Below are 19,647 nucleotides of genomic sequence, written 5' to 3' on the forward strand. Positions count from 1 at the left end.
AATAATTACGTAAGTTAGTAGACAATAATTTGTGAATATTTCCACGTACGTAAGTTAGTAGACAATGATAATTCTGTTCTTTTCACGTTTATTGTTTCCAAAATTTATGATTTAGATACTGTTGACAATCTGATTATTTATCTAGTATGTTAGAAAGCTTTTTCAAAAACTTCAGCTTATATAGTGTTGAATTTTTACAAATGAACTAAATAACTTCAGTACTAAATAAGCTGAAGTTTTTGAAAAGCTTTATGACAAAACTAATGAATCCATGGCAAAAAAAACTTCAGCTTTTAGTGCTGAAATTTTTACAAATGAACTAAATAAATTTAGCATCTTCTGCTGAAGTTTTTGAAAAAGCTTATCAGGACAAAACAACAACAACAACAACAACAACGACCCAGTATAATCCCACAAGTGGGGTCTGAGGAGAGTAATATGTACGCAGACCTTACCCCTACCCCGAAGGGTAGAGAGGCTGTTTCCAGGAGACCCTCGGCTCAAAAAAGCAACAGGAGATGATATATTAGTACCATAAAAATGCGTAATAAAAATAACAACAATATATAAGAGATATGAAATATGAAATATGAAAGATATGAAATATGAAATACATGATACGAAATACGAACTACGAAATAGATGGTTGGTATAGTACAACTAGAAGGTAAAGCCCCGCATCGATAGACGACCAATGACATTCCTAGTCTAACTCCTAACTGGATAGTCTCACTCTATTGTGCTGTAGAAATATTCACACTCTCCCCTAACCTACAACCTTAATGCTCGACCTCCATAATTCCCTATCAAGGGCCATGTCCTCAGTAATCCTAAGTCGCGCCATGTCCTGTCTGATCACCTCTCCCCAATACTTCTTAGGTCTTCCTCTACCTCTCCGCGTGCCCACTACAGCCAGTCGCTCACACCTCCTCACCGGTGCATCAGTGCTCCTCCTCTGAATGTGCCCGAACCATCTGAGTCTTACTTCCCACATCTTGTCCTCCATGGGGGACACACCCACCTTCTCTCGAATATCTTCATTCCTAATCTTATCCATCCTTGTATGCCCGCACATCCACCTCAACATCCTCATCTCTGCTACTCTCATCTTCTGGATGTGTGAGTTCTTTACCTGCCAACATTCAGTTCCATACAACATGTCAGGCCTAACCACTGCTCTATAAAACTTACCTTTTAGTAACAGTGACACTTTCTTGTCACACAAGACTCCCGACGCTAACCTCCACTTCATCCACCCCACCCCTATACGGTGTGTGACATCCTCGTCAATCTCCCCGATCCCCTGAATAACCGATCCAAGGTACTTGAAACTACCTCTCTTGGGAATGACTTGAGAGTCAAGCCTCACTTCAACTCCCGCTTCCGTCGGCTCAACTCCAAATTTGCACTCGAGGTATTCCGTCTTCGTCCTACTCAACTTGAAACCTTTAGACTCAAGAGCATGTCTCCAAATCTCTAGCCTCTCGTTGACGCCGCCTCTTGTCTCGTCAATTAGAATAATGTCATCAGCAAATAGCATGCACCATGGAACCTCCCCTTGAATATGATGAGTCAGTGCATCCATCACCAGGGCAAATAGGAATGGGCTGAGCGCAGACCCTTGGTGCAACCCCGTAATAACTGGAAAGTGTTCAGAGTCGCCTCCTACTGTCCTAACCCGAGTCTTAGATCCATCATACATGTCTTTAATCACCCTAATATAGTTACTCGGGACCCCTTTATCCTCTAAGCAGCTCCATAAGACCTTCCTAGGAACCTTATCGTGCGCTTTCTCCAGATCAATAAATACCATGTGGAGATCCTTCTTCTTATCTCTGTACTGTTCCACCATCCTCCTAATAAGGTGGATAGCTTCTGTGGTAGATCGTCCCGGCATGAACCCGAACTGGTTGTCTGAAATAGACACCGTCCTTCGCACTCTCATTTCTACCACTCTCTCCCAAACTTTCATGGTATGACTTAATAATTTGATGCCCCTATAGTTGTTACAGCTCTGGACATCACCTTTGTTCTTATACAGCGGGACCATTGTACTCCACCTCCACTCTTCAGGCATTCTATTAGTCTTGAATATAACACTAAACAATGCAGTAAGCCATTCCAAGCCTGCTCTACCCACACACCTCCACAGTTCAACAGGAATTTCGTCTGGCCCGGTAGCTCTGCCCCTTCTCATCTTACGCATTGCCTCCAAGACTTCATCGATCTCAATGTCCCTACAATTACTTACTTCATGGTGACTGTCGGCATTCCTCGATTCCCCAAGTATAGTATCCTGATCCCCTTCTTCACTTAGAAGCTTATGAAAGTAGGTCTGCCACCTCCTCTTATCAGGACAAAACAATTTCAGCTTATTTAGTGCTGAAGTTTTTATAAATGAACTAAATAACTTCAGCATCTTGTGCTGAGGTTTTTGTAAAAGCTTATCGGGACAAAACAATTTCAGCTTATTTAGTGCTGAAGTTTTTATAAATGAACTAAATAACTTCAGCATCTTCTGCTAAAGTTTTTGAAAAAGCTTAATGACAAAACTAATGAATCCAGGACAAAAAAAACTTCAGCTTATTTAGTGCAATTACACACAAAAACTTCAGCAAATAGAGAACAAAACTTCAGCTACTATGCTTAAGTTCAGCAATTACAAACAAAAATTTCAGCAAATAGAGAACAAAACTTCAGCTACTATGCTTATGTTCAACAATTATAAACAAAAACTTCAGCACACTTGCTACTTCAGGCCTGTCTACTAGAATGTTGAAGTTTTGCGTGATTGTCTTTGCTACTTCAGCCCCGTATGCTGAAGTTACGCGAAAAAGTGGGTACGTTTGCAATTTTTTTTGCAAAACAGGTACAAGTTAAAACACGATCCAAAAAGCGGGTATAGATGCAAATGCCCCATCTAAAAGGGCTATCAATATGGGCTTATTTTATAGCAATGATTGCAGCCCCGATCTTGTTGGTTTATGCCGATGCTAGGTATTTATTTGATCCGCACAAGGCTCGATCTCAAACAAATTATATATTTACATGTTGGTTATGCCAATGCAGAATATTCTCTCTTTTCTTTGCAATATTCTTCTTTTCTTTTATTGTGTTTATTTCAATGCAAATGTTTTCCTTATTTGTTGAAATCATTTCGTATTCGAAATTGAAATGTACCACTACCATGGAATTTCTTATCGTTTCTTTGACAATATCCAAAAGGCCAAGGAAAAAGAAAAGCTGAAAGAAAGAAAAGTAATCCACGAACGAAATTAAACAAAATAATGTCGCAGTTTAAAGATGCAAAGAAATTTGCAAGGATGATGGTCGTACAACAAATACATCATTTAAGAGCAAAGTTGACCAGTATCCTTGCCTCCAATTGGGACATTGTCAACGGATTTTATTTTTTTTTTTGGTTGAAAAAAGGACAAAATTTGAATGGAAAAATCAGGATCAAGAAGCAAGTATTTCTGAAAGGACTGCTAGAGAATAAAAGTCTAAAAATTTAATTTAATACATTAAATATATCTCTTATGTATTATGACGACAAGGGAGAAATATGTCATAAGATATTATTATATTGTGATTTTATTTGCCTACGTTATATGGGAGAAAATGAATAATCTACTACTTCTATATAAAAGAGAAAACAGAAATATTGAATGAAAAAATTTCCCCCTTTAAGATGACTCTCCTACTCTATTGTATTGTTGTATGAGAAGAAATTATTTTAATTAATAAAAATGCAAAACATTTTCTCAAAAAAACGAATATGGAAACCTTTTATGCTAATAGCTTGTTTGGCCAAGCTGTTGAAAGGGAAAAAAAGTGCTTTTGAGGAGAAGTAGAAAAAAATAGTTTCTCTACGAAAATACTTTTTTGAAAAGAACTTTTGAGAAAAATACATTTAGAAGCAGTTTTTAAAGTTTGGTCAAACACTAATTGATGCTTAGAAGTGCTTTTCAAATTAATTAGTCAAACACAAATTACTTCTCACCAAAAAATACTTTTAAGAAAAAACACTTCTCAAAATAAGCTGATTTTTGCGGCTTGACCAAATGGGCTATAAGAAAACTTACCCCACCAAGAAAAGTAATTAGAAAATCAAGGTAAACCCCAGTCTAAATCAAACGAAAAGCCTAAAGAAAATTACTGAAGCAGAACAAAACAATAGTTACTGAAGCAGAACAAAACAATAAAAACAGAACAGAACAATAGTTACTGAAGCAGAACAGAACAATAGTTAATGAAAGAGAACAGAAACTGAAGGAAAATAGTTACCTTCTGCATATCAGACATCATTGTAAGGTCTCTTCCATCTTCTAAGCCCAAATCTTCACTCAAACATTTCAGAAACCAAGTCCAATTGAATGTGTTCTCCACCTCTACAACTGACATCTGATTGTTTCCATCTTTGGAGACAGCTACAAGAAGTTGTCCCTTGCAAACTCCTTTCAAGAAACATCCATCAAGGCCAATAATTCTTCTGCATCCTTCCAGCCAGCCTCTTTTCATGGCATGTAAACAAACATAGATTTTAGAAAATACCAGTTTTCCATCACCTTAATCTTCTGCTTTCACCACACATGTACTCCCAGGATTGGTCTGCAAAATCATATCTCTATAGTCATAGAGTCTTTTAAACTCTTGATGCACATCACCAATGATTTCTTTCAATATCTTAGCTCTAGCCCTATGGGCAGTTGATCTCCCTACATTGAGGTCCAGTTCTTACTTTATCAATTTTCTCAACTCCCAAATCTTCATACCTGGTTGTGACATAATTCTGCTCCTGTATCTTTTTGCAAGATATCTTGAATTATAAAACTTGTTCTTGTTGGTTGTATAACACTTGTGCACTGAATTATATCTTTTCATCTTAAAATTATTGGATCTGCCATCTTTACTAGCTGCTAGAAGCCATCCACATTTAGGTACCATAAATCTAACCCTCACCCTATGTGGCTCATTTATGTACTTCTCAATCTGCACCTTTTTTTAAATTACATATTTGGTGACTGCTTCCCTAAACCCATCAACATTTTCAAATATCAATCCTAACTCCCAAGTTATTTTCTTGGCAGTAGGATCAAAGATCAATCTTTTTTTTTTCTTCTTTTTTTTCCTTCATTTCCCTCTTATGCTCTTCACCATCTTCACCTTCCACATCTGATGCAAAGCTTTAAGCATCGAAGAATCAAAGTATGGCTCATCAGTCCCAACTAGACCTTCATACCTATTTTGCTTGCTACCTGTACGCAGCTCATCAAACCCAATGTCTACACCTGCTTTATCTATATTTATATCACCCTTTCCTTTAGGCTTTTCACTTCTTTTTCTGCTGCTTCTCTTCACCTTCTCTATACCTTCACCCAACTCCTTATGGATATAAGATTGGAGGTCATTCTCATCAGGAACATTTAAGTCAACATCATTAGAACTATTAGAAGTCCAGTCTATGTCTACTTCTCCTTCATTCCTAGCTTCATCAGAAGTAGCATCATCAGAAGTAGAAGAGTTGGAAGCAATATCATCAGAAGCATTTCCATCATCAGAAGCAGCAGAACTGTCTGAAGTGTAGTGTATGTCATCAGCATCTTCATCATCTACCTCTTCAACCTCTTGGACCTCTATAGGCCTTTTTCCAGAAGCCTTACTACAACTCACACTTTTCCCATTTTCAACAGGGTCATGTACTGTTAAAAGGGCAGCATGAGTCACATATATTTCTAGTATATCCCCATCCTCTAAATGATTGCAAATATCTAAAATATCCTTATCAGTCAATACATTTACCAGCTTGTCAATCCTATCCATCGGGCATATATACAGCTCATCCACTTTAGTTAGGCCCATCTCCCTAGTGTAATCCATAAACTCAAAGAAGGAAATCTTATCTACAGCCACGTCTAAAGTCAAGGTTTGACTACCCCCTACATATCTACTAAAAGGACCAATAATTAACTCACACCCGTGATACCACTTTAAAGTAATAATTTTAAAAGACATTGTCCCTGAAAGAAGCAGACAACAGATTTCAATTTCACATGCAAATAAAGAATAAAGAAATCAAAATGGACAATAAAGAAAGATATAACAGAATAAAAAAAGAAAAGACAACACAAACTCAAAAGCCAAAGGTTTCAGTAGACAATGACAAGAGATTCCCCCAAAAGATGTCTTAAACCCTAAAAATACTCCTGACGAAATACCCAAATAAACCCTAACTATTTCGACCCACCCATCTAAATCAAAATGGTTGAACAACCTAAAATGAGAATATTAACCTGAAAATGACGAAAGTAACAACAACAAAGAGCAGATGTGTTCTCGTCGGATTCGCTTCAAAGGTTAGGGCTGAAAAATATTTTGTTGAAAATGGAATTATGTTTGTTAATCTGGTCGCGAAGTTGTTTTTAATCGACAGGGTCAGATCTTTTTTGGGTCGGGATTAAAAATAGAGTCGGGTTGTCCATTTTAATTAAAGAATCGTTTGTTTTTTAATTTAAATAAGCGCAAGTAAACACAACATTGAATATTAACGGGGCTGGTCAAAAGTAGTGTGTAATTGACACACATTTGAAAGGTTTGATGTGTAAAGTTATACCTGTTGTCAATATGTGTGTAACAAGGATTTGAGTGCAAGGTGGATGAGTAAACTATGTATTTTGCCATTGTAGAATATTGCAAGTATTCTGACCTTATGTTATGTTAAATGTATCCATCCGCATGCATTTTACTTATCAATATCTTACTATAATACAATCTTTTCCGGTTGGTATTCTTTTGTTTTCTACAGCCTGGACGTTTTTTTGTCATCATTCGTGTTTACACTTAACTCCATGATGATTAACAATTAATTTTAAAACTACACTCTTTTTGGGGTTGATGAGTATTTAATGAAGGTGCTCAATATAATAATTGAAAATTATCAGAGACCGGTAATATACTCATACTCATTCTGGGCTGGCAAGAAAAATTCTAAACTATCAAAAGAAAAAGAGGAACACATTGATTTTACGAGGAGTCCATTTTTCTTGGACATTCTTGGAAACTAACAGCTTGGTTGCTGACCCTTTCTCCAATCACGGCTAGACAGCCAAACTCCACATTCTTATATAAAGACCACCCTTTTCATTTTGGATTTGGTAAAACAGAGCAAGTCCACAGGATAATCTCATCTTTGATAAATAAAGATGAAATTTGGGAAAGAATTTGCATCCCAAATGGTCCAAGAATGGAAAGAAGCCCATATGGATTACAATTATCTCAAGAGTGTTTTAAAAGACATATTGAATTTCAAGAAAAGGAATACTGCTGCATTACCTGAAGTTGAAGGCTCAATAAAGAGAAGGCTATCTATGTACAGAGCCTTTAGTGGATTTCAGACTAGTTTTGAAGTTTGTCAAAACAATGAAGATGAAGCCATATTAGTTACTAGTTCAGAAGGCCATTATCAAACTATGTTTCTTATGTCACCTGAAAAAGGTGGAGAAAATGAGATGGTTTTCTTTAAAAGACTTGATGATGAATTCAACAAGGTCCTAACTTTTTACCAGAAAAAAGTAGAACAAGTGAAGGCTGAGGCTGATGAGTTGAGTAAACAAATGAATGCACTTATTGCTCTAAGAATCAAGGTTGATAAGCCCTCCCATTTGGGAAATCCAGGTATCTCCAATACTTTGGCTATTCTATCAATGTTCCATTCAACAACAACAACCCAGTAAAATCTCACCCAGTGGGTGTGAAACACAACATAAATCGACTACCCTACTACTTCTTAGGCCGCCCTCTACCTCTTCTCGTACCTGCCAAAGCCAACCGCTCACACCTCCTAACCGGAGCATCTAGGCTTCTCCTCTGCACGTGTCCGAACCATCTAAGTTGCGCTTCCCGCATCTTATCGTCCACCGTAGCGACGCCCACCCTCTCCCGAATATCTACATTCCTAATCTATCAATGTTCCATTCTTTTGGGAAAATGGTCTACTACCCCTCTTATTATACGAAATATTTTAATTTTATCCTCCGTTTTTATTTTGGGGGTCATTCGTTCCCTTATTGTTAGCAAATCATTGTGTATTTACCCTTGACTCGGAGTAATTTTAAACCATAATCAAAAGTAGAGTGAGTTCTGTTCGCGTTGGAGCTCCATTAAAGTTAACGGAAAATACAAGACAATTTGCTAATGAAAAAAGTATGAATGACCCCAAAGTACTAAAACTAGAAATTTTAATAAATTTGGAGTTTTTCCCTTAATTTCTCCATCCCATGATTGCCCTTTAATTTGTTTGAATTCTTGTTTAACCCCAATATAGGTAGGTCAGAAATGGAGGAAATACAAGAAGTAGAGATGACCAATGAAAAAGAAGCAACAAGAGGGAAAAGAGATGCAGCAAACATAAATCCAATGGAATTTAGGCCTGCTCCATTGGAGATTTTGGACCATGTAAAAATCAATGTTGAACCCGAAACACCTGTCTCGACTTTAAAAAATATCATCCATACTTCAAAATTTAACTTATCATTCAGCAAAGAGGAGCTCAGAAAAGCTGAAGAACAAATGAGAAAGGCTTTTGTTGAGTTCTATCAAAAGCTTCGACTTTTGAAAAACTACTGGTAATGCTTGCATTTTACTTACAAATGAGGACTTACTTATAGTACAGTAGTTGCTTTTATCTTCAACTAAAACTCACACTTAATTGTGCCAGTTTCTTAAATGTGTTGGCATTTTCCAAGATCATGAAGAAGTATGACAAGGTACTATACTGAAGTGATCACTATAGAAAGTATTTAAGTTTTGCCTTTTCACCTGTGCAATTTATTGATACAGATCACCTCAAGGAAAGCTTCTAAATCATACTTAGAGATGGTTGATAAATCTTATCTTGGTAGCTCTGATGAGGTATATACATTTTCCTTCACTTTCAAAAACTGCTTAATTTCCTCTCAGCATTATCATAGTTTGAACTTCTCATCGATCTACGCCGTTTTTAGGTTGCTAAGCTCATAGAAAGAGTGGAGGCCACATTCATAAACCATTTTGTCAATGGAAATCGAAGGAAAGGAATGAAATCTTTAAGACCACAAGCTAAACGAGAAACGCATAGAATAACATTTTTCCTGGGTAAGTATGCATCATTAGTAGCATCAACTTCTTAATTCCTGTGTAATCGGAGGTTAAATTCGGATTTAGGGCGGATTCTTCCAGTTCAACTGTACCTATTGCATTCAGCTCAAACTATGAATAATACATATGCAAAAACAAAATTTTAAATGTACACATATAATAAAGATCATACTCATTTGAATCAACTAACTCTGGATCCTTGATTCGCCTCTATCAGGTGATGTATTATTTTCATCCGGGATAAGTGCTTAGAAAAAGTTGGTAAACTGCATCATAACCATAGATGTTAGTAATTGAAATATGTTTCACCAACAGGTTTGTTCTCTGGTGGCTCAATAGCATTAGTGGCAGCTATTGCTGTATCCATACATTTAGGAAACCTTCTACAGCATGAAAGTCGTGGACAGTATATGGAAAATATATTTCCACTCTACAGGTAAACTAATCATCTGTCTAATAAGTCATATTGATTCTTAATTGCCCCTTGTCTGTCTACAAGCGAAACCATGTTTTAAGCAATACATATGAGTAATAGAGCTGTATCTTTTGCAGCCTATTCGGATACATTGTCCTTCATATGCTCATGTACGCCGCGAACATATACTACTGGAGGCGTTTTAGGGTCAATTATCCCTTCATTTTTGGCTTCAAGCAGGGAACAGAACTAGGTTACAGACAAGTTCTTTTCCTTGCTTCTGGTCTTTCAGTATTTGCATTAGCTGCTGCATTGGCCCACCTAGATATGGAGATGGATCCAAATACACGAAGTTTTGAGACAGCGATTGAACTGATCCCACTTGTCGTGGTGTTTGTAAGTCTAGAAAAAACATTACTTTTTCTTCTGCTTTCATTCTACAACTGATCTATACAAAAATGTTTCAAAAATTACAAACCCCTAATGATTGTAACACACTTTTTTTCTTTCAGATTCTGCTTCTAATAACTTTTTGTCCTCTGAACATCATATATCGTTCAAGTCGTTTCTTCCTTATAAGATGTGGCTGGCAGTGTCTGTGCGCTCCGCTTTATAAGGTACCAGCAATTTGTTTAGGAGATATTACAGATTAATAACACAGAAAGTACATAGATAATAAAATGTTTCACATTATTTTGCAGGTTAATCTACCAGATTTTTTCTTGGCAGATCAACTTACCAGCCAGGTTTTACACTAAGTTTTTTTTTAATTGATAATTCAGTCTGTGCAAATTTTGCAAAACTTATGGGAAAGAACTTTAATGTGCTCTTGCATTTCAGGTTCAGGCAATTAGGAGTTTGCAGTTCTATGTCTGCTACTATGTGTGGGGCAACTTCAGAACAAGATCTAATAAATGTCAAGAAAGCAGTGTTTATCAAATCTTATACATAGTCGTCGCAATTATTCCCTTTTGGTCTCGGTTTATTCAGGTGTGAGAAACTTTGCATGCACCAGAAAAAATGAAAATAGATATCTTCAAAATTATTTAACATGGTGATAATTTGTACTTTAATATATGTACAGTGCCTTCGCCGCTTATTTGAAGAGAAAGATTCAATGCAGGGGCTTAATAGCCTCAAATATTTCTCAACCATTGTTGCTCTTGTGATGAGGACACTTTATGCTCAAAAGAGAGGAACTTTTTGGAGAGTGATGGCGGCATCAACCTCAGGAATTACTACAGTTGCAAATACTTATTGGGACATTGTTATAGATTGGGGTTTATTGCAAAAGAATTCAAGAAACCGTTGGTTGAGAGACAAATTACTTGTGCCACACAAGATTGTCTACTTTGTTGCCATTGTAAGTGCAGAAAGCAGGTTTGAAAAATATATACATTATTGATCTCTTCCAGTGTAATTAACTTTGTTGAAGTGTAATTAATGCAGGTTCTTGACATCATTCTGAGATTAGTATGGATGCAGTTGGTTCTAGATTTTCAAGAACTACCATTTCTGCACAGGAAAGCAATGGTTGCAGTAGTTGCCTGTCTAGAGATCCTTCGCCGAGGCATGTGGAATTTTTTCAGGTCGGAACTCCCAGCCATTATCTATTTGAGTAACATATATATATTCAATGATATTGTAAAAGAATATGAAGTCATCTAATCGTCCATAAAAAGAGGAATTAGTAACCTGAAAAACAATGCAGTTAAGTATGTACTACAACAGGTTAAATTATTTATCTATTTTATAGCAGAAATTTGATGAGTTAGGCAGCTACTTGTGTGTTTATTTGACATCACGTAGAAATTTGATGAGTTACACTTTTTTTTATTGTTCAGATTGGAGAATGAGCACTTGAATAACGTCGGGAAATATCGTGCCTTCAAGTCCGTACCATTGCCTTTTAACTACGATGAGGACACGAGTCTATAACTATATTTAGCTGATATATATGCAGAACTCAAGATGATTTCCTTTTTTTCTTGTACAATTCTTTGATTCGTTTGTCAATATTGGTGTTTATAATACTGCACTGAAGATATAGGACACAAAGAAAGTTGATTCCAGTCTCTTTTCTCCTTGTATTTATAGAATTTCTACATTATACCAAATTACCCCTAAAAGTATGTCAAGTACTCATTCTATATGACTTAGTGGGCTTAGGATTTTAAGGCCCCAAAAGTGACTTAAAGCCACCGATGTGGGAAACCCAACATATACAAACTACGTCTAACGTCTCAACTTAACGTAACTGGTTTAGATCCGCAAGGGACATTAATTCTTTATATCAAATGGAATGGTGCTTGATAATTGGTTGACTCTCTCTACAAACTACCAAGACGTGCTACTACCAAACATCTTTTCACGAAAATATTTTTAGCGTAATTATTTTGGGCCCATGATTGATGCATGGAGTTAGCATAACCACTCAAATACAATAGCTGAAGAATACAGCTAATAAGACATTTACGTCCAATTTGAAAGGAAAATAAGCCAAGTGAGGATGATGAATGTAACAGTAACCAGTGGAACAGTACAAAGGCAGTGAAGGAGAAGGAAATTCAAAAGTGCAAGGACCAATTGCCAACAAGCCCGAGAAGATTACAATTCTCTGAAGCTGGATCTTCAGCACAACCATCTCTAGATCTAGAACAGCCTGTAGCAGCAGCAGGGGCTGGGATGGAGAAGGATCTGCATGCAAAAGAGCTCTGGCAACAGAATCGCAACTCTCGGATGGGAATGAGATTGGAGTATGTTCCGCCAAGTCATCGAGATGGTAAGATATTCATTCAAATTGTTGAAGAAGATGTAAGTGAGCTGAACGAACACTGGGCAACTGCTTTAATTGGGTATGTACTTGGTGATGCTCCGTATGAGAAATCTATGGAAAGCTATGTAGAATCTGTGTGGGATTTTGTCACCAAACCCCAAATTCTATATCACAAGGATGGGTACTATGTGTTTCGATTTACAACAATTGAGGAAAGGGATCTTGTCATGCAAGCAAGGCCTTATTCGTATCACAATAAGCCATTTATTTTGCAAAATTGCGAAAGGGATTTCCATTTTGGCCCAAGTGTATTACTACAATTCCTTTGTGGATTCATTTCCCTAGTTTACTTGTTGGATACTGGATTGCTGATGCATTGAGCAAGGTGGCTAGTGCTGTAGGATTACCAATGTACACTGACAGATTCACAACAGAGTTGAATAAAATTTCCTATGCTAGAGTACTAGTGAAAGTTGACATTACTAAGCCTTTGGTGGAGAATGTAGAGATTGTAACTCTTACTGGTACTAGGCAGCAGGAAATATTGTATGAGTGGAGGCCAAAGTTTTGTAGTGAATGTGTACATTTTGGCCATGATAATTTTGAATGCTGGAGGACTAACCAACAAAATCACGAAGATGCTGAGTTTAAGGCTCCTAAAAGAAGAAATAGGGGCAGAAGGAAGAAAGTAGTTCAAGAGGGAATCCAAAAGAACAACAAGAATAAGGAGAGGTAATTGAAGAACAACCTCCAACTGAAGTAGAAAAGGGCAATCAGAATAAAGCTGAAAATGACTCTGATCAGAGTATGCAGATGACAAGCAGAAATGAAGGAAGCAGGATACAGAACAATCCAATTATGCAGCAAGCCAAAACTGTAGAAGCTAGCATCTCTAACAGATTTACAATTCTGGAAGAGTGTGGGCAAAGTTCTGCACAGGGAGATGCAATGAATTCTGATCCTATCCAAAAGCCACCATGATCATTAACACTTGAAATATAAGAGGGATAAATAAGCCCTATAAACAGAAAGAGTTAAGACTCTTTCTGCAAAAGAATAAAGTAGACATTCTAGGGTGTCTAGAGACTAGAGTTAAAGAAAAGAAGGAAAAAAATATACTGCATAAGGTAGATCAGGATTGGGGATATTGTTGTAACTATTCTAAGGCTGTAAATGAAAGAATATTGGGAGTATGGAATACCACATTGACAGTAAAGATAGTCCACATTCATGAGCAGTTTATTAAGTTCTTAGTAGATGATCCAGTGACTAGTTCTCAGATAATATTGACAGTTATCTATGCTAGGAACAAGGTGCAGGAAAGGGTAATATTATGGCATCACTTGCAGCAGGTAGGGGGCAGATTCAAGTACCTTGGCTTATAAGTGGAGATTTTAATAATGTCCTAACCACAAGTGATAGGTTAGGACAACCAATGACTGCTAGTGAGGTACATGAGTTCAAACAATATATTGACAATATGCAACTGACCCCATTGAGAACAAATGGTTGTTTCTTTACATGGTGTAACAAGAGGAATGCAAATGATAGAGTGTATAGTAAGATTGACTGGGCTTTTGGCAATTTTAACTGGACTAAGGACTATGGGCATGTGGAAGCAGATTTTTTAGAACCTGGAGTGTCTGATCATTCTCCTATCATAGTTCAACTATGGAAAAGAAAAACTATTCATCCCAAGTCATTCAAGCTATACATGGTAACAATGGAGCATAAAGACTTTAGACCTATGGTTGACAGAATATGGCAACAGTAGATTGTTCAGGATCCTATGACTATTATTTGACAGAAGTTACATAAGCTAAACGATAAGGCTAAAGTTCTGAACAAGGAGATAGCAAACTATGAGCAAAGGTTGACATGAATAAGGTAGAGATTGGAGTTTACTCAAGCTAACCTGGTTCTTGATCCTTTCAACCAGATGCTGATAGAGCAGGAAAAACAAACTGTGCATGAATTGGAGAAATGGAGTACTATAGATGAGAGGATATTGAGGCAGAAGTCTAGAGTAACATGGATTAATTATGGTGATTCAAAATCTAAATACTTCTATGCACAGTTGAAAATTAGAGCCAACAAGAATAATATCACTACTGTGTATAATGATATGGGAGTAAAGATCACTGATCCAAAAGCTGTGGAAAAAGAGTTCACTAACTTTTTCACTCAGCTAATGGGGAAAGCCACTGGGTTAAAGCCATGCCCAAATACCAGATTTATTAAAGCGGGAGATTATCTAACATTACAACATCATCAGGAACTAATAAAGGAGATAACACATGAAAAGGTGGATGAAGCAGTGAGAGATATGCCAAATGACAAAGCTCTTGGAGTTGATGACTATCCTATAGAATTCTTTATTAAGCATTGGATGACAGTGAGGCAGAACATCTATGAGGCTATTTCATTCTTCTTTCATACTGGTAAAATGAAGCCAACATGGAACTGTACAGCCATCACCTTGATACCTAAAGTCCCAGTACCTACAACAGTGAAAGATTATAGGCCTATTGCTTGCTGTACTACGCTGCATAAAATTATTGCCAATATCATGACTAAAAGAATCAAAAGAGTAATTGAGGTAATTATTGGAAAGTCACAGTCTGCTTTTATATAAGGAAGGAGCATTATTGATAATATCCTATTTAGTTATGAGCTATTCAAGGGCTATAATAGGAAGGGTCTATCTCCTAGGTGTGTTCTCAAGGTTGATATAAGAAAGGCTTATGACTCTTTGGATTGACAATTTCTTAGATATATGCTCACTGACATTGGCTTTCCACAGAAATTCATCCATTGGGTAATAGAATGTGTGTCAACAGTGTCCTACTCTTTAGTACTCAATGATGGCCTTACCAAGCCTTTTCAAGCCAAGAGAGGGATTAGGCAAGGGGATCCAATGCCTTCATGTCTATTTGTTATTGCAATGGAATACTTATAAAGAGAGATGAGCCAATTGTCCACCTTAAAGGAGTTCAAATACCACCCAAGATGCAAAAAACTGGGAGTGACAAATATTTTTTTTGCTGATGATTTGTTAATATTTTGCAGGGCAGACACAATATCAGTAAAAACATTGCAGGAAGCCTTTAATAGATTTTATGCTACATCTGGACTGTAAGCTAATGCAGACAAGAGCTCAATGTATATAGCTGGTGTTCCACAGCATATCAAGGAGTTCACTTGATCTTATAGGCTTCACAGAGGGGCCTATTCCCTTTAAGTACCTGGGGGTCCCACTATCTGCTAAGAAGCTGAACATCTACCAATGCCTACCACTAATAGAAAGGATTACTGAAAGAGTAAATTGCTGGTCAGCTAGGATGATATCCTATACAACTTATTAAATCTGTGTTGTTTGGAATACAAACATACTGGGATCGAATTTTTCTATTGCCTAAGAAGATCATGAAGATGATAGAGACCATATGCAGGGATTTCTTTGGACTGGATCAAATGCCATTTCAAGGAAAGCATTGATAGCATGAGATAAGATCTGTCAACCAAAAGTTGCTGGGGGATTGAACATCATCAATATGAGGATATGGAATAAAGCTGCAATTCTGAAATACTTATGGGCTTTGACAATGACGAAAGATGCTATATGGATTGAATGGACACACAGTTATTACATAAAGAACAAAGACATTACAACAATAGACACACCTAAGACATCAACATGGGTGGTCAAGAAACTCATAGAGGCAAAGAGAGACTTGGTGCAGATGAACTCAGTACAAGCCAGTCTCATATCAACTCTGATAGACTTGGTGAAACAAAGCAGGTTCCAAATGCAAAAAGTTTATATCCAGATGCTGCCATAGTTTCCAAAATTTAGTTGGAAAAGCATTCATCTACACACACAGATTCATCCACGATTCAAATTTTATCTATGGTTGGATATTCATCAAAGGATAGCAATTGTGGACAGGCTAATCAAGTTTGAAATCCAAGTGCTACTAGATTGTGTGTTTTGTGCAAGTACTATGGAAACATTTGATCATATTTACTTTGGCTGTCCAAACACTAGTATATTATGGGACAGAATATTGAGATGGCTGGGAGTTACAAGGAAAATTGGAAGCTGGCAAGATGAACTAGTATGGATCAGTAGCATAGCTAAAAGGAAGAATGGTAAAGCAGGTATCAACACAATAGCATTTGCGATGGTAGTGTATTGTATTTGGCGCGAAAAAAACTCCATCAGATTCAACAAGGGTAGATACATGGTGGATGAGATATGCAAGGAGATTGCTATACACATGCATATACAAGGGTGATCAAAGATCAAATGGCAACAAGCATTGCAAAGTTTAAACAATTATCCTTAGAAGTAGCTTGTATTTGATGATTGTGTTTTTCTCTAGTTAATTCTTGTAATAGTAATAGTGATTGGGAGATTGATGGTCAGCATTAATCTGGTTTTGTAAAGACAGTTTTTTCTATGAGATGAAATGTTAGTTTTATCAACCAAAAAAAAGACATTTGCGTCCAGGTTTCTTGGTCAAAAAACTCCCAAAATATTTAACAAAAATAAATGTTTAAGCTCCCATCTTTTCAAAATTTCACTTGAAAATGACCCTTAATACCATTGAAGGAAATCCTCTAATTCTTATGTAGAATAAGCCTTAAGAGCAGTGGCGGCGGCAGGATTTTTATCACAAGGATTCAATATCACGATCCGAATTTTCCACCCTCGAGAATCGTGATGGCGTCTACTCGTGAAAACTAGGCAAGCCGACAATTGCAGTTTTACCACCAGTTTTATTAATCAAACAGGAACAGATATTAGCTAAACAAAATAATTAAGAAATGCAGAAATGATATAACAGTGCCACAACTCAAGTACATAACTACCCCATAGATCTGGTGTCACAATCCACGAATTACTAAGATTTACTACAAATATAAGTCTGAAAGAAGTACAACTGTTCTTGAAATAGAAGAGACAACAGAAAACTAAAGCGGGGAAAGGCAGACTTCAGGCTCTGCAAACGCCAGCAGATCTACCTTGGTCTCCCAGGATTGAAGGCATCTACCTCAAGCTACTCACAAGGTCCGGTACCAAAATCTGCACAAAAAATGTAGAGTGCAGTATTAGTACAACCGATCCCATGTACTGGTAAGTGTCGAGCCTAACCTTGGTGAAGTAGTGACGAGGCTAGGACACGACAACCATATAAATCTATGCAGTTAAATCATATACAAACAGAACAATAATAACAGGAAATAACAGATAAAGATGGGAAGGGGAACATGCTGCGGGGAATATCAAATTCTAACAGTAATTCAATAAAGAAGCACAATGAACACCATATTTGTATCAACAAGAATAATGAAACAGTAACACGTGCACGACATCACCCTTCGTGCTTTTACTCTCGTTCTCACCATAAGAAATAATAGAAACGGTATGACATCACCCTTTGTGCATTAACTCTCATAAGCGTGGCACGGCATCACCCTTCGTGCATTAACTCTCACAATATCAGCACGACATCACCCTTCGTACATTGACACTCACAATATCGGCACGACATCACCCTTCGTGCATTAACACTCACTCACAATATCACACACGACATCACCCTTCGTGCTTTATACTCTTCCTCACCCAAACAATAGGAACAATACATCCTAGCAAGGGAATCAACAATAGAAACAATAACATCCCGGCAAGGGAATCAGCTATTGCCAATCTCGTTTCAGCAGTTAACTTCTCAATTTAAATCTCAACTTGAGTCAATACTCAACAATAGTCAATTACCAAAAAAATATCATTATTCTGGTTCAACATGAATAATCATCAACTTAAGCATGAATATTACATATTAAGAATCACAACATTCACAGTTTAAGACTCACTTGTATGCTCGACACAAACGTATAGATACTCGTCACCACACCTATACATCATACTCAACACTAACACGTAGCAAATAAGACAACAACTCCTATTCCCTCAAACTAAGGTTAGACCAAACACTTACCTCAATTCTACGGACAAAATCAAGCCTCAATTATCGCTTTACCTCTCGGTTCCACTTCCAATCCGCTTGAATCTAGTCATAATTTACTTAACAATATTAATAAATGCTAAATAAACCAATTCTAATGTATTAATATAGATTTCCCAATATTTTTCCCAAAAAGTCAAAAATCAACCCCAGATCCACTTAGTCAAAACTTGAAATTCGAACCAAAACTCAATTACCCATTCATCCACGAACTCAAGTATGCAATTGGTTTTGAAATCCGACTTCAAATTGAGGTCCAAGTTCCCAAAATTCAAAAACCTAATTTCTACCCAAGAACACCCAATTTCCCATGAAAACCCCTAGATTTTGAAGTGAAATCATGTAAAAAGATGAAATAGATTGAAGAAAAAGAGTTGAGATTCATTTATGATTTCGGGAAGAACTTTCTCTAGGAAAATCGCCCTTTGGAGTTTAGGTTTTAAAATTTTGAAGAATGAAGTGAAAATTCCGTCTAAAATCTCACTAAACAGGCTGCAGTTATCGCAATTGCGATCAGGGGTTCGCAATTGCTAACCCTTTGAATTTCTGCTACCTTCGTATTTACAACACATATGTCACATTTGCAACCTCTAGGGCCTTCACAATTCCGGCCAAAGTTTCGCATTTGCGAGGTTGACCTTCCCATTCCTTCTTCGCATTTGCGACAATATTGTCGCATTTCCCAGGCCGACAGACTGTACGCATTTGCGAAGCCTGATCTTGCATTTACGAGATCAGAGGCCTGTGCAAAACACCAAATGCACAGCTGAGTTTTTCTAGGTTCTAATCACCCAGTGGCCTATCCAAAACTTACCTGAGCCCTCGGGGCTCCAAACCAAACATTAATGCAAGTCTAAAAATATCATACGAACTTGCTCATGCAATCAAATCATCAAAATAACATATAAAAACTATGAATTTAACCTCAAACTCATGATTTTCCTCAAGAACACTTCAAATTTACTATTTTCTCAACCAGACGTCCGAATCACGTCAAATCAACTCCGATTCTTACCAAATTTCACAGATATGACTTAAATATTATTTTAAACCTGTACCGGGTTCCGGAACCAAAATATGAGCCTGATACCATCAAGATCACACACCATTTTATTTCCAAAAGTCTTTATATTTTCCAGCAAATAATTTTCTTTAAAACTTCTTTTCTCGGGCTAGGGATCTCGGAATTCGATTCTGGGCATACTCCCAAGTCCCATATTTTATTACAGACCTTATAGAACTGTCAAATTATGGGTCCAGGTCCATTTACTAAGAATGTTGACCGA

General features: G+C 37.0%; 1 protein-coding gene across 1 annotated transcript; it reads left to right on the forward strand.

The window, feature by feature from the left end:
* Positions 1–6,941: 6,941 nt before the first annotated feature.
* Positions 6,942–11,622, forward strand: LOC107818714 (phosphate transporter PHO1 homolog 9-like). Its single transcript, XM_016644746.2, has 13 exons — positions 6,942–7,674; positions 8,324–8,624; positions 8,717–8,765; positions 8,839–8,910; positions 9,003–9,132; positions 9,451–9,571; positions 9,688–9,946; positions 10,063–10,167; positions 10,252–10,296; positions 10,391–10,540; positions 10,635–10,913; positions 11,000–11,139; positions 11,395–11,622. Exons 1-13 carry the CDS (start codon positions 7,203–7,205, stop codon positions 11,486–11,488), a joined length of 2,217 nt encoding a protein of 738 aa, XP_016500232.1. The 5' UTR covers positions 6,942–7,202; the 3' UTR covers positions 11,489–11,622.
* The last annotated feature ends 8,025 nt before the right edge of the window (positions 11,623–19,647 follow it).

This window comes from Nicotiana tabacum, chromosome 16, assembly GCF_000715075.1.
Source record: "Nicotiana tabacum cultivar K326 chromosome 16, ASM71507v2, whole genome shotgun sequence".
NCBI lineage: Eukaryota > Viridiplantae > Streptophyta > Magnoliopsida > Solanales > Solanaceae > Nicotiana > Nicotiana tabacum.